General features: G+C 35.0%; 1 protein-coding gene across 1 annotated transcript; it reads left to right on the top strand.

The window, feature by feature from the left end:
• Positions 1-311: 311 nt before the first annotated feature.
• Positions 312-6,104, top strand: LOC149263038 (bifunctional levopimaradiene synthase, chloroplastic). Its single transcript, XM_089425627.1, has 15 exons — positions 312-490; positions 873-905; positions 1,586-1,677; positions 1,768-2,077; positions 2,238-2,421; positions 2,525-2,742; positions 2,833-2,953; positions 3,042-3,154; positions 3,260-3,489; positions 3,707-3,819; positions 4,038-4,136; positions 4,236-4,451; positions 4,805-4,943; positions 5,032-5,280; positions 5,565-6,104. The coding sequence occupies exons 1-15, from the start codon at positions 352-354 to the stop codon at positions 5,859-5,861; spliced, it is 2,553 nt and encodes an 850-aa protein (XP_089281753.1). The 5' UTR covers positions 312-351; the 3' UTR covers positions 5,862-6,104.
• The last annotated feature ends 9,952 nt before the right edge of the window (positions 6,105-16,056 follow it).

Here is a 16,056-nt window from a genome sequence, read left to right as displayed (position 1 = left end):
GTACTCGTCTGCTTATAAAGTAGCGTAATGAGCGATTGAGTAAAAGCATGAATTATGGTACTCGTCTGCTTATAAAGTCAAAGTCGATAGCAGTACCCGGTGCTTTCTGATGATAACCTCAACATGTGTTTTGTTGGAATCTACTCTTTTTTAAACCCACATGATAAAAGACAAATTTAGGGATCTCTACACACGACAAAATATCGGAATCTATGGACTAGGCTTTCAGCCCGCTTGCGGGCCATTTTTGAGTCTGAAGATGATTGGATGTAGACCCCAGTATTATTTATAGGAAATCCTCATGAGATGACTTTTCATCTCATTGAGTTCAATCTCTGCAACTCGGTGAAGATGGCCTTGCCTTCCTCTTCATTGTCATCCCAGATTCATACTGGAGCTACCACACAATGCATTCCACATTTCCACAGCTCGCTTAATGCAGGAACCAGTGCTGGCAAACGAAGAAGCTTGTACCTACGATGGGGTAAAGGTGAGTATATAATTTCTATTGCGTTTTTCTGAGAAATAGCTCTGATTATCATTTGATCATTCTACATTTAACTGAAGAATGATAATCTCCTTTTCCTGTTTTGGATGAGAGTAAAGGTCAGTAGATAACTTCCACAAATAGTTCCTTTGATGTTTCCGCACTTAGGCGAAGAATAATAACCTTTTATCATGTCTTCTCCAGCAGATAACCAGGCAAAAAGGCTGGGTAAACATCACACTTCAAACCAACTAGACTATCCATTATCCACTAGAACTATCATGGTTATTTTTTTCTCACATATCCATTATCCACTTGAACTATTATGGTTATTTTTTTCTCACATTAATTTCAGCTCAACTGATTAATGTATCTTGATATGCAGGTCCAAGCAAGATCGTTGCTTGTGTTGGACAAGGTACAGCCTCTCTTCCTTACCAGTTTACTGAAAAAACTGCCATAGCGCATTTGGTAGAAAGTAATTTAAATTTTTCAAAAGACTGGATTCGATTTATGTCGAGAAATTACTTCATTTTGTTATCTACGTTTTGAATTAATAAGTGTGATTCATCTTTAAAAAAAGAGGTATTTTGTTACGAGGTTTCAAACCATTAATTGTGAAGGTATTTTGGTCTCGAATAATAAATGTGATACATCTTTAAGAAAATAGGTATTTTGTTAAAGGGGTTTCAAAGTGTGAAGGTATTTTGTTTGGGATGTTTCAAACCAATAAATGTGATTCATCTTTAAGAAAGTTCAAAAGTTGCCCAACAAAATATTTATGTGATGGATCAGCAAATAATTTTTCAATTTAAATGTTTACTGTCTCATTTTCCCTTATGTGATGGATCAGCAAATAATTTTTCAATTTAAATGTTTACCGTCTCATTTTCCCTTATGTGATGGATCAGCAAATAATTTTTCAATTTAAATGTTTACTGTCTCATTTTCCCTTATGTGATGGATCAGCAAATAATTTTTCAATTTAAATGTTTACTGTCTCATTTTCCCTGATTGTTTTAATGATCAGCAAATAATTTTTCAATTTAAATGTTAACTGTCTCATTTTCCCTGATTGTTTTAATTGGATACCTTCAGATCCGTTTTCAGTTCCTCCACTGGTCAAACGAGAATTCCCTCCAGGTTTCTGGAAGGATCATGTTATCGAATCTCTAATGCCATCTTACAAGGTTAGTAATCTCAGTTCCTGTCCATTAAATGCCCATCACTGTACCAGCTCTTCCTCCATTGTTATTATTGACGACGTGAAATAATTATAGGTTGCACCATCAGACGAGAAGCGTATCGAGACATTAATATCCGAGATTAAGAATATGTTTCGATCTATGGGCGATGGGGAAACTAATCCCTCTGCATATGACACTGCTTGGGTAGCAAGGATTCCAGCAGTTGATGGCTCTGAGAAGCCTCAGTTTCCTGAGACACTAGAATGGATTCTTCAAAATCAGTTGAAAGATGGCTCTTGGGGTGAAGAATTCTATTTCTTGGCATATGACAGGATACTAGCTACTCTTGCATGTATTATTACTCTTACTATATGGCAGACTGGGGACACACAAGTACAAAAAGGTTTGTACATCGATCAAGGCCCTTGTGTAATTTTTTTATTATGTGTGGATTGGAGTAGAAATATGTTAATATCAGGTTTGACCTTGCGATGTCTTCACACAGTGACAAAATTATGGTATATTCTCTCCTGTGAAGAGTTTTTAACTTGTACATATTTCAGGGATTGAATTTTTCAAGACACAAGCTGGAAAAATAGAGGAGGAGGCTGATAGCCACAGGCCAAGTGGATTTGAAATAGTATTTCCTGCAATGCTAAAAGAAGCTAAAGCCTTAGGTCTGGATCTGCCTTATGAATTGCCTTTCATCCAGCAAATCATTGAAAAGCGGGAGGCTAAGCTTCAAAGGTTAGAATCTGATCACCATTCTCCTCTGTCATTGATAAATTTTCCATCTCTCAAAGTGATAACCGATTAACTTTACCTTTTACCTTGGTGGTGTTTGGATCAGGCTTCCTCCTGATCTTCTCTATGCCTTACCAACAACGTTACTGTATTCTTTGGAAGGCCTGCAAGAAATAGTAGAGTGGGAGAAAATAATGAAACTTCAATCCAAGGATGGGTCATTCCTCAGCTCGCCAGCATCTACAGCGGCTGTGTTCATGCGTACAGGGAACAAAAAATGCTTGGAATTCTTGAATTTTGTCTTGAAGAAATTCGGAAACCATGGTATCAAGATGACAATATGATTTCAGGAAAGCCCTTTTCATTTTATATAATTTGTGAAAAATGCTAAGAATGAAGAATTTGTTATTGCAGTTCCTTGTCACTATCCGCTTGATCTATTTGAACGTCTGTGGGCCGTTGATACTGTTGAGAGGCTAGGGATCGATCACCATTTCAAAGAGGAGATCAAGGACGCATTGGATTATGTTTACAGGTATCATGTCTTTGGGCATTCTAAACGAGTCAGGTCTGGATCGGCTCATTAATACCTGATAATTATTATATGTGAAATTGTTGTGCAGCCACTGGGACGAAAGAGGAATTGGATGGGCGAGAGAGAATCCTGTCCCTGATATCGATGATACAGCCATGGGCCTTCGAATCTTGAGACTGCATGGATACAATGTATCCTCAGGTAAATTGATGGTGTAAAGAGTTATATTTTGCTGGGAATTGTGCCAATGGCCCTGTTTTTGAATTCATTCAGTTTGTTGAACTCTGCAACCAACATTTTTGGCAGATGTTTTAAAAACTTTTAGAGATGAGAATGGAGAGTTCTTCTGCTTCTTGGGTCAAACACAGAGAGGAGTTACAGACATGTTAAATGTCAATCGTTGTTCACACGTTGCATTTCCGGGAGAAACCATCCTGGAAGAAGCAAAACTCTGTACCGAAAGGTATCTGAGGAATGCTCTGGAGGATGTGGGCGCCTTTGACAAATGGGCTCTTAAAAAGAATATTCGGGGAGAGGTACATAATATTGTTGCCTCTTTATGTTATCAGTTTGGCTATTCGAACCATTCCAGATTTTGGAAATAACCATATTTTAGAATTTGATTAATAGAACAAGCACGAAAATCATATCAAATTTTATAATTAAATTGTTCAACAAAATTTTATATATATTTTTTCCTCAGTTTAATATATTCGATCTTTCATTGGTGTCTGACAATTTTTTTTTTTCCAGGTGGAATACGCACTCAAATATCCCTGGCATAGAAGTATGCCAAGGCTGGAGGCTAGAAGCTACATTGAAAATTATGGACCAAATGATGTCTGGCTCGGAAAAACTATGTATATGTAAGATTAATAAAACCCCTCTGCAATTTTCATTTTCGAGATCGTATGATTGAGTTTTTCAATTAGTATTATGGAAAAATAAATATACCCGTTCAACTCCGGTCTGTAACAAATATATATATATATGCAGAAATAAATTAAAAAAACAAAAATATTTTATTTTTATCTCTGTAAAACCTCCATTAATATATACTTCCCTCTGTAATTCCCTCTACCAGGATGCCAAACATTTCCAACGAAAAATACTTGGAATTAGCAAAATTGGACTTCAATCGTGTGCAATTTTTACACAGACAGGAGCTTCAAGATATTCGGAGGTGCTACATACTCCACATTTGCATTTAATTTTTCATTCATATTAAGTCTGTCTTCCTTACTCACAGCTAACAATATATTTTGCATTGCATTGTTCAAAGGTGGTGGAATTCATCGGGTTTCTCAGAGCTCGGCTTCACTCGGGAACGTGTGGCTGAAATATATTTTTCACCAGCGTCATTTTTGTTTGAGCCAGAGTTCGCTACCTGCAGAGCCGTTTACACAAAAACTTCTAATTTCACAGTCATATTAGATGATCTTTATGACGCTCATGGAACTTTGGACAATCTCAAGTTGTTTTCAGAATCTGTGAAAAGGTAAACGTTTTATTTATTTCAACTTTTTCTCAAAGGGCAGGTACTTTATTGCCAAGCTGTATATACTTTAAAAATTGGCTTGATTATTAAAATCTGTAAAATCTATAAAGAGATAGATACTCTATTGAAATCTGTAAAACCTATAAAGAGATAGACACTTTATTGAAATCTGTAAAATCTATGAAGAGACAGATACTTCTATCATTTTCATGGGAATTTGTGAACTGGTTTAACTATTAAAATTTATAAAAATAAAGATTTTTCATTTTTCCCATTTGAAATTGTGATGTACTTTATTATTTCAAATTGTGACATACTTTATTATTCTAAATTATTATTGGCTTTGTTTTTAGATGGGATCTATCCTTGGTAGATCAAATGCCACAAGACATGAAAATATGTTTTAAGGGTTTTTACAATACTTTTAATGAAATCGCTGAAGAAGGGCGGAAGAGGCAGGGGCGTGACGTGCTAGGCTACATTCAAAAAGTTGTATGTATTAAGTGTGTCATATTCTAGTTATGTGGTTTAATATTGATTATAGTTTCATCATTCACTGATATGGTATGGTATATGGCAGTGGGAGGTCCAGCTAGGAGCGTATACCAAAGAAGCAGAATGGTCTGCAGCTAGATACGTGCCATCCTATGATGAATATATAGGGAACGCGAGTGTTTCAATAGCATTGGGAACAGTGGTTCTCATCAGTGCTCTTTTCACCGGGGAGATTCTTACAGATGATATACTCTCCAAAATTGGTCGCGATTCCAGATTTCTATACCTCATGGGCTTGACAGGGCGTCTGGTGAACGACACCAAAACTTATCAGGTACTTAGTATTTTCAACATCTTACAATTAGATACTAAGTATTATGTGGTAAAGTAATCATTGGCTTCTTGTTTTTCCATTTTGTTTATCTAAAAACAATGTTCAATTGACAATATGAAGAAGCAATAGTTAGATCAGAATAACATGTATACAATGTAAAAGATGAAAAACCAAAAACAAGAAACCAATCATTAATTAAGTGCATAATGTTTAATATTTACCATGGGCCATTCATATGCTTTAATTGCTTCTCATGATTAAATGGATGGTAAATATAAATGCAGGCTGAGAGAGGTCAAGGAGAGGTGGCTTCTGCATTACAATGTTACATGAAGGACCATCCTGAGATGTCCGAAGAAGAAGCTCTCAAACATGTCTATACTATCATGGATAATGCTCTTGATGAGTTGAATAGAGAGTTTGTGAATAACAGAGATGTGCCCGACACTTGCAGGAGACTGGTTTTTGAAACGGCGAGAATAATGCAGTTGTTTTACATGGATGGAGACGGTTTGACACTTTCACATAATATGGAAATTAAGGAGCATGTCAAAAACTGCCTCTTCCAACCGGTTGCTTAGATTCAATTCTTAAGTTGAAGGTCCTTCATGACGTTGTGTTAACGTTATAATAACGCAGGCATAGGAGTTGTTGCCTAGTATTGGTATTTGTTAGAGCTGTCTTGTTTGTTTAGTACAAGCCATGAGGTGTTCCTAAAGAGACATTGCCATCAAACAGATGGATTCAGCATTTTATGGTATCCAATTATCTTTACATAATATATAACATATTTGGAAAATTTTATTTCCAAAGTAAATTTTTTAGCTTTTGTTTTATATTTTAATTTTTGAGCACTCTAAATTTAGATTTTGATTGATTATTATTTCATAACTACAAAATCAAAATATAAAGGAAAATTCGACATAAATGGAGGTTGTATGTTTTACATATCAATAAAAAATAAAACAAAATAATTATAATTGCGTTGAAGTACACATAACATGATTTCAAGAGTGTCTAGAGAATTGAACCCGTGAAACATAATCAAATAAATAAATAGTGACCTCTGAAAAGAGGTGGTTTAAAGACAAAGACTATCAAATAAATAAATAGTGACCTCTGAACAACAGAGGTGGCTTAAAGAGGCTTAAAGACAAAGACTTTGTGTATTAATTATATTTTGGCTCAAGTACACATAGCATGATTTTAAGAGTGTCTAGAGAATTGAACCCTTGAAACATAATCAAATAAATAAATGGTGACCTACATAGGTGGTTTAAAGACAAAGACTATGTCTAGAGAATTGAACTGTGAAACATAATCAAATAAATACCTAGTGACCTCTCAACATTAGAGGTGGTTTAAAGACAAAGACTCAATGATGAGCTAAACTCTTAGCGCTGACATTTAAAGTAGGTGCTCTTAAGTGTTGTAGCGTAATGTAATGTAAACCTTTTAACTCAATCAAAATAAGATAAAAATAAAAATAACTTTATAAAAATAAAATAAAAATGACCCATGGTATTGACACTGGGTATTCATGTGGACTATAGCCTATTTAAAGGGGAGAATTAAGCCAGCCTAGATACATCTTAACTCCCGAGCTCTTATAGGGATCAAATCTATTGATATGCAAACCTCTTTTAGAATGAAAAGAGATTTTATCTCTCTAAATATTGTAAACAAATTATATACCATATATTTACTATTTGAAATAATAAATTATTCTTAAAATAAAAATTTATTTAAAATAAATATATTTTTATTAGGTTCCTAAAATAAAATATACTTATATTTGTTAAATTCCTAAAACAAAATATATTTATTATTGACATTTAATGTTTATCATTAACATCAACCTGTAAACTTTACAATATTATAATATTGTAAAAAATTAATTACTTATGGTTGAAATTTGAAGTATATATATTTACCCTTTTAAAACAATAAAATATTTTAAAAAGGGAAAGACTTTTTTTAGTCCTTTAAACAATAAAGTTTCTTTAAAAGAAAAAATAACGGAGGCATAGGATCAGGCATAGGGGCTGTTGCCTAGAATTGGTATTTGCTAGTTTGTTTAGTACAAGCCATGAGGCGTTTTTAAAAAGACATTTCCATGAAACGGATGTACTCAACATTTTATGACACTAATTATTTTTAGATAATATATAATATAGATATAAAAAAAAATTCCTAAAGTATTTTTTTAGCTTTTGTTTTATATTTTAAAAAGTTTCATCCACATATAGATTTAGATGTATTATTATCCATGTTAAGAAACTACATAACTAAAACATAAAGGAATATTCCATGTAAATGGAGGTGGTATGTTTAACAAAGCATTTATACATGATCAAATAAGTAATAAACCAAAAAACTAATAATTATTTCTTTTAAATAATAAAATGATTTAAAAATGTTGAAAATCATATAAATTTTACATTTAAATTAATTGTTTTTTTCATATAAAAATGTAATTTTTATTAAGAAAATGCAAAATGATTTAAATTAATTGTTTTTTTACATATAAAAATGGAATTTTCATTAAAAAAAATACAAAATAATTTAAATTGATTGTTTTTTTACATATAAAAGTGTAATTTTCACTCAAATATATAAAAATGTATTTTTCAAAAAAATAAAAAATTACATTTTGTAAATGCAATGAGTGCTAGCCTCCTTAGGCATTTTGTTTTAAAAAACAAACATCTTTTGATGTAAATATCTCTTAAAGTTTGTTGTTTGGTTTGCATATGTGTTCCTTATAAGATAATTATAAGAAAATGTCTTTTTTCTATTTATTTACATGCCCCTTTGTCTGTAACAACTATTTTTGTTGTTAGTAGAAACCTTCTAGAGAAGCCAGCTATTACTTTAGGGAGGTGTTATTAGCCAACGTCTCCGTGTTTTATTTTGAAGATCATTCCTTTGTTGTGTATATATACATGTATGTCCAAAGGCCTCAGGGGAACGAGAAAAAAAATATATATATACGTTTCAGTGTCTTTGTGCAGTTGAATGTTCTCACTGGAATCTCGTATTGATGTATTAATTGGTTCAAATCCACTGTACAAACTAAGCGCGGAGTGCAAAAACCTTAATGGTCGGGCATCGTATAGTCACACGTAAGAGGAGTCGGGTGAAATAAAACAAGAATAGAACAGAGGTCCCAACCCCAACCAAATTTGGAGTGTTGACCTCGGCCCTGCGTGAGCCCTGTAGGTGTAGTCGGGCGTGACGCAAGTTCAGAAGTCAACGAGGCCGACTACCCTACCTCCAACTAGCCTACTTTTAATAAAAGTGGGCATCATTTTTAAATATAAAATTATTAGAAAGAGAAAAGGAGGCACGACGGAAAACGAGGAATAAATGGGTTTTTGGGGAAGAGAGCTGCCACGCTTACATTGCTTCAAAGTGGTATAAGATTAATGGAAAAAATTTTAGAGAACAAAATGTAGAGTAGAACAATTGGTTTTTTTAATATTGGGAATCATTTGAATAAGATTACATTGGAAATATTAGTGATAAATAATTGGAGTTAAATTTCAATAATTCAAATTGAATTTGGACATTTGGAGGGACTATTTTGACACATAATCTGTGGTTGGGATTAGATTCTCCAACACTCCCCTTTAATTATAACCACATAAAAAATTCAATTAAGATACATGCTGGTCTTTGTCTCAGCTAGGCTTACAATTTAAAAATTGGCTTCATCTTTTCTTCTTCTCTTTTGATTTTGTAGCCTCTAAATTGTTTCAACTTTTGATCTTTGTTGTATCCTTCAAATCTCAGTTTCTTCATTTGTTGGTGCATGTCTTCCATTCTTCTAGGTTGTCTAAGCATATTTTGAACTTCTTCTAAAAACAAGTTGTATGTGGGCTGCTGCCACATATTATCTTCTGTAGTGCGTTTTTCATCTTCAATCTGCTGCAACATTAGACCATAATATAATTTCATCTCTTCAGGACTCCAATACCTGAATATTTCATTAATTTCTTCACCATCCAAGCATTCTTCAAGGATCATTTCTGCAGCTTCTATGCATACTTCATCTAGACATGGTGTTGCAAGCCATGCTTCAAGAAAATTTAATTCTTCTTCATAGTCATTCTGTGTACCTGCACATTTGAAATCAATGGTAAGTTTAAAAACATCTACAGAACCACATTGGCTCTGTTCTTTTTGCTCTGCAATGAGAGCTTTTTCTTGTTGTACTTCCAGTTCTTGCACTTCCGCATCTATCTCTGTTTTCTCTTTTTGGGCTTCCTTCTTTGCTTTTGCCTCTATTTCTGTACTAACCTGTACTACTGCAAATAGGTTGTCTTCAACTCTCTCACCAAATAACATCATGTCAATATGATGTTTATGTTGCATCCCCTGCAACCATTCATCATTAGCCAACAATTCTTCATCAAATTTTACATCAACAATATTAATCGTTGGATTCATCATAGCATTGACTGCTCCAGTGGCAGTTTCATTGTCCCAAGCAAGCTCTGTTGCTGGAATCACCAAGTTTCCGTCCACCTGTGGTTGTGCACAGTGGGGTTCATGAGCATCTATGTGCTCCTTCTCTCTCGCTTCTACGACTTCTTCACAGACATCATCCACGTGTGGCTCTGCACAGTGGGTTTCAACAATCCATTCATCTGGATGTAGATCTGCTGCTATAGATCCACCTTCATCTTCAATTTCAATACTCCCCCTTGGACCAAAACACCTTTCAAGGGTATCCCAAGCCTCCTTGGCTGTCTTGGCTTCTGAAATCAAGGGTAGAATGTTGTCATCGACAGATTCTTTTATGCATTTCAATGCAAAGGCATCCTTTTGCCTCTTCACTTCCAGATCTAAAAAGATCTCAAACATCTCATGTAGTCTCTTTGACTTTCTCAACCTCTTGGCTTTTCCCATTTGAGCATTCACTGACTACAACTCAACAAATAAAAAAAAATGTAGACATCACATCTAACTGCAATAAAAATGCTTCTTGGCTTTCACAAACAAAAAAGTCTACAAATTGCTCTACAAAAACCTTACTTTCTCAAAAACTTTCACAAATCTTTTTTTAATTCCCTCTTAAAAAAACCTCTTTTAAACAATATAATGCCCTTTTAGAAACATTGCATGCACCTTCTTTATATAACAATATAATTTGTAAGTGTGAAGCCAAATTCATGTAAGATTCTAGATCCTTCTACACTGCCATTAGTTTTTAGATCTCCATCTAGAACACATGCAGGATTCTAGATCCTTCTGCACCGCCATTAGTTTCTAGATCTCCATCTAGAACACATGCAGGATTCTAGGTCCTTCTTCAGCCTCTTTGAATTTCTAATTTTTCTGGCCAAGGAAAGGAAGCCAAGGTCCAGGCCTGTTACGTAATGCAAAGTGATTTCTGTTCTCCAATGATTGTTTTATTTATTCCACTGTTTCTGATTGAGTAATCTTGTTGTTTCTCCATTTGTTTGTCTCTGGAATTATTCTTTGTTATTGTCGTCTAAGTCTCTGAGTATAAATCTGTTGTGTGTGATGTATGCTCTAAACTAATAACTGGTATCAGAGCTAGGGTCGAATATCCACCATGCAAGCCGCTTAGTGCCATCGTCTTATTCTGACAGCGTTCATTAAAACGTTGGTTTTTACCTCTGGATCTGTTGAAGGATCTGTCCAGGAAATCGGAAATTGCTGCAAAGAAGAGAGTCTAGGAAAAGGATCTGTTTAGGAAATAGTTGAGGAACTAACTGAGGAACATTAAGACAGTGGTTGCAAGAAACAAAAGGCCATGGGCATATGGTGAAACGCGCCATGAAACCTAAAACGTGGAGTGCGTAAGTGCTTTACGTGGAGTTCGTAATTTTTTTTCATCAAGCTTGCACGTATACAAACCAACATATGTATGTGTGAAATGTGAAAAGGTTAAAACATTATATATGTTTTTTATATTTATATAATTATATGTTGGAATTTTGAAAAGTATATTTTAAAAAGGAGTAGGAATTTTGAAAAGGGTATTTTAAAAGGAGGAAGACCATTATTACTAGATTTTAAAGAATAATAATTAAAGTTTTATTTTTAAGTAGAGTTTTTGTTTTTGGGCATCAATATATTGAAAATTGAGACAACAATTACAGATATGGAGAAGTTGAGCGGGGCTAATTTTTCCCTATGGAAATCACAGATGGAGGATATATTGATTTTCAAGGATTAATATTTGTCGATTGAGGGCACAACATAGAAACCCTCAACGATGACAAATGAAGAATGGAATAAGCTAGGTAGAAAAGTGATTGCAACAATCCACCAATATCTAGCAAAAAATGTGTATTTCAATGTGTCTGGAGAAAAAAACGGCTGAAGGATTATGGAAGAAGCTCCATGATCTATATGAGAAGAACACAACATCAAACAAAATGTTCTTGATGAAGAATCTTTATAATCCCAAAATGAAGGAGGGTGCTTCAGTTGATGAGCACTTGAATGTATTTAATATTATTACTAATCAACTTGCCTATGTTAAAATCATTTTAGATGATGAAATTAGAGCTATTTTGCTAATGTGTTATATGCCAGACAGTTGGGAAAATTTAATTGTAGCTATGAGCACTTCAACAACTGCAGGGACCCTGAAGTTTGATGATGTCAGCAGCAGTTTAATGAATGAGGAACTGCGACACAAGTCGATTGCAGAAAACCAGGGAGGAGAAGCTCTAGCTCTAGCTGATCATGGTAGGAGAATGGATCAAGGCCGGCAAGGGCGATCAAGATCGAGAGGCTGATCAAAATCAAGGAGAGGAAGAATCATCTTCTTTCATTGTGGCAAACCCGGGCACATGAAGAAAGAATGTCGATTTTGGAAGAAAGGACAAAAGGATCAAAGACCATCTAATACAAATCACAAGTCATCCAGCACAAATGAAGGTGAGATTACTGCTGTAGCCACCGAAGGTGATGTGTTGTTTACTGTTTCAGTAGAGGATGTATGTGTATATACATCTAGCAGTAGCTTTGATTGGATCCTTGACTCTGGGGCATCTCACCATGTAACCCCATGCAAAGATAGTTTTGTTTCGTATAATTCTGGTGATTATGGTAGAGTGCATTTGGGGAATAATCATTTTTGCAGTATTGTTGGAGTGGGAGATGTCTAGATCAAGATGAAAGATGGACAAGATATATTGTTGAAATAGGTCAGGCATGTACCAGAAATGCGCATGAGTTTAATCTCTATGGGACGACTGGATGATGAAGGCTATTCCACAAGCTTTGGAAAAGGAGGCTGGAAAATTAGCAAAGGAGCATTGGTCGTGGCCAGAGGACCCAAGATAGGAACATTATACACATTGAAGACTGATAGGAAAATCAGATTTGGCTGCTGTCACAAAAGAAGGAAATTCAGCAGATCTGTGGCATAAGCGTTTGGGTCACATGAGCGAGAAGGGCTTAAAAATCCTTGTTGGTAAAAATTTATTGCCAGGTTTGAAATCCTACAATCTTGATCTTTGTGAGCATTGTATATATGGTAGACAAAGAAGGGTTTCATTCCTTAGAGGTGGCCATGACAAAAAGAAAAATGTGTTAGAATTGGTACACTCAGATGTGTTTGGGCCTGTTAACATCAAATCATTAGGAGGAGAATCACATTTTGTAACATTTATAACTGATGCATCCAGGAAGGTTTGGGCATATCCTATGAAAAGTAAAAGTGAAGTTTTTGGAATATTTCAAAAATTTCATGTTGTTGTTGAAAGAGAGACTAACAAATTGCTCAAGTGTTTAAGAACAGATAATGGTGGAGAATATTGCTCAAATGCATTTAAGGAATATTGTAACAGGTTTGGCATAAAGCATGAGAAGACTGTGCTTGGTACTCCTCAACAGAATGGTGTCGCAGAAAGGATGAATTGCACCATTATGGAAAAGGTGTGAAGTATGTTGTCCAATTCCAGTTTGGAGAAGAATTTTTGGGCTAAAGCAGTCAGGACCGCTTGCTACCTCATAAATAGATCTCCAACTATAGCCTTGGATGGCGGCATCCCTGAAGAATTTTGGACTCGTAAGAATTTGAATTATTCTCACTTGAAAATCTTTTGGATGTGAAGCATTTGTACATATTCCCAAAGAAAATAGAACTAAGCTAGATGATAAATCTATGAAATGCATTTTTTTTGGATATACGGATGAAGATTTTGGTTATTTTCTATGGGATCTATTCAAACATAAAATTATTAGAAGCAAGGATGTTATATTTAATGACTCAGAAATGTTCAAGAGGATTGTAGGTGAGTTGGAGGTCAAGAAGGTTATTGACAGGTTTGAAGAGTAGCAGGAAAACATACCACCAATACAAGAAAATGAACAACAAATTCAGGAGCATGAAGAACAACAAGTGGAAAACGATGAACAACAAGAAGAAGGAATCTTGCAGGAACCTTTACAGGAGATTCAACCTAATAATGCACCACCACAGTTGGTTCAGAGATCTTCTAGGCCTCATAAACCTTCACAAAGGTACCCTCCTTTAAACTATATTTTGTTGACTGATGAAGGTGAGCCTAATTTTTTTCAAGAACCCTGTAAAGTTGATCACAGTGAAGAATGGAAGAAAGCAATGGAAGAAGAAATGAACTCTTTGCTGGAAAATAAAACTTGGGAGTTGGTAAACCTCCCAAAAGGTAGAAAGGCTCTACAAAACAAATGGGTTTACAGGATTAAGTATGAAGGTGATGAAAAGGAGAGGTATGAAGCAAGGCTGGTGGTGAAAGGTTTTGCCCAAAAATAAGGTATTGACTTCACTGAAATTTTCTCACCTGTTGTTAAAATGTCATCCATTAGAGTCATTCTTGGTCTAGTTGCTGCTTTAGACTTAGAATGTGAACAGTTAGATGTAAAAACTGCTTTCCTTCATGGCAAATTGGAGGAAGAAATTTATATGGAGCAGCCAGAAGGCTTCATAGAAAAAGGAAAAGAAGACCTTGTTTGTAGGTTGAAGAAGAGTCTCTATGGGTTGAAACAGGCACCTTGACAATGGTACAAGAAATTTGATTCATTCATGTTGGAACATGGTTTTCAGAGGTTGGAAGCTGACCATTGTGTCTATATCAAGAGGTATGATCAAGGAAAGTATATCATATTATTGTTATATGTGGAAGACATGTTGATTATTGGGCATGATAAGAATAAGATCAATAGATTGAAGAAAGATTTGGGTAGCAAATTTGCAATGAAGGATTTGGGACCAACACAACAAATATTGGGCAAGCGGATTATGCGTGACAGGAAAAACAAAAGGTTGTGGCTGTCACAAGAAAAACATATCAAGAAGGTGCTTGACAAGTTAAATATGAAGGATGCCAAGATAGTTGGTACACCCCTTGTAGCCCACTTCAAGCTGAGTGCTGAATTATGTCCTAGTGATGACAAGGAGAAAGAAGAGATGAGAAAGATTCCTTATGCTTCAGCAATTGACAGTTTGATGTATGCCATGGTATGCACACGACCAGACATTGCATATACAGTGGGAGTAGTGAGTAGGTTCCTTGCCAATCTAGGCAAACAAGATTGGCAAGTAGTAAAATGGATTTTGAGGTATCTCAAGGGTACTAGTCATTATTGTTTATGTTTTGGTCATGATGAGACTGCTCTTGAAGGATTTACAGATGCAGATATGGCTGGAGATATGGACACCAGAAAGTCAATTATAGGTTATTTGTATACATTTGCAAGTGCAGCAGTATCTTGGGTGTCAAGGCTACAAAGAATAGTAGCCCTCTCTACAACAGAAGTAGAGTACATAGCTGCAACAGAAGCTTGTAAAGAGATGTTGTGGATGCAACGATTCCTAGGAGAGATATGAATAAAGCAGGACAAGTATGTGTTATATTGTGATAGTCAGAGTGCCATTCACTTGGCGAAAAACCCAGCATTTCATTCAAAACCAAGCACATTGACTTAAAGTACCATTGGATCTGACATGTGTTGGAGGAAGAATAGTTATCCTTGGAAAATATCCATATATATAGGAACCCTACTGATATTCTCACTAAGATTCTACCACGAAATAAACATGAGTTATGTAGAGGCATGGTAGGACTCGATGTGACTTGATTCATGACTCTTATTTGGTTTCAAGTGGGAGAATTTTAATTGTGAAGCCAAATTCATGCAAGATTCTAGATCTTTCTACACTGCCATTAGTTTATAGATCTCCATCTAGAACACATGCAGGATTCTAGATCCTTCTACACCGCCATTAGTTTCTAGATCTCCATCTAGAACACGTGCAAGATTCTAGATCCTTCTTCAGCCTCTATAAATTTGTAATTTCTCTGGCCAAGGAAAGCAAGCCAAGGTCTAGGCCTGTTACGTAATGCAAAGCAATTTTTGTTCTCCAGTGATTGTTTTATCTATTCCGCTGTTTCTGATTGAGTAATCTTGTTGTTTATCCATTTGTTTGTCTCTGAAATTATTCTTTGCTATTGCTGTCTAAGTCTCTGAGTATAAATTTGTTGTGCGTTATGTATGCTCTAAACTAACAATAATCCCTTTTCCAAATCTCGTAGAGCCTATTTAAAAATATTACATAAGCCATTCATAAATAATATGAATCTCATTTCACATTCAAATTCATAAAAGGTATTATAAAATTTGAAATAATTCCATTCAAAATAATACGATCATACTCCTTTGACCTTTTTTATTTGTGCTCCAATTGGAATGTTGATTCCATATAAAGACTCGATTTCAATTCCGATTGGAATGCTTCTTTCGTATGAA

Source organism: Pinus tabuliformis, chromosome 6 (genome assembly GCF_031772625.1).
Source record: "Pinus tabuliformis cultivar Carrire ecotype Pingquan chromosome 6, CPIR1, whole genome shotgun sequence".
Taxonomy (NCBI): Eukaryota; Viridiplantae; Streptophyta; class Pinopsida; order Pinales; family Pinaceae; genus Pinus; species Pinus tabuliformis.
The sequence above is the reverse complement of the archived record's forward strand: the minus strand, read 5'-3'. Positions and strand labels throughout refer to the sequence as shown.

What these genes read in the sequence shown, in the direction of transcription:
- LOC149263038 (XM_089425627.1), top strand. Translation starts at nt 352, where the DNA reads ATGGCCTTGCCTTCCTCTTCATTGTCATCCCAGATTCATACTGGAGCT. An exon ending in GGACACACAAGTACAAAAAG is followed by an intron (nt 2,078 to 2,237) that starts GTTTGTACATCG and finishes TACATATTTCAG; the next exon opens with GGATTGAATTTTTCAAGACA. An exon ending in GAAGAAATTCGGAAACCATG is followed by an intron (nt 2,743 to 2,832) that starts GTATCAAGATGA and finishes TTGTTATTGCAG; the next exon opens with TTCCTTGTCACTATCCGCTT.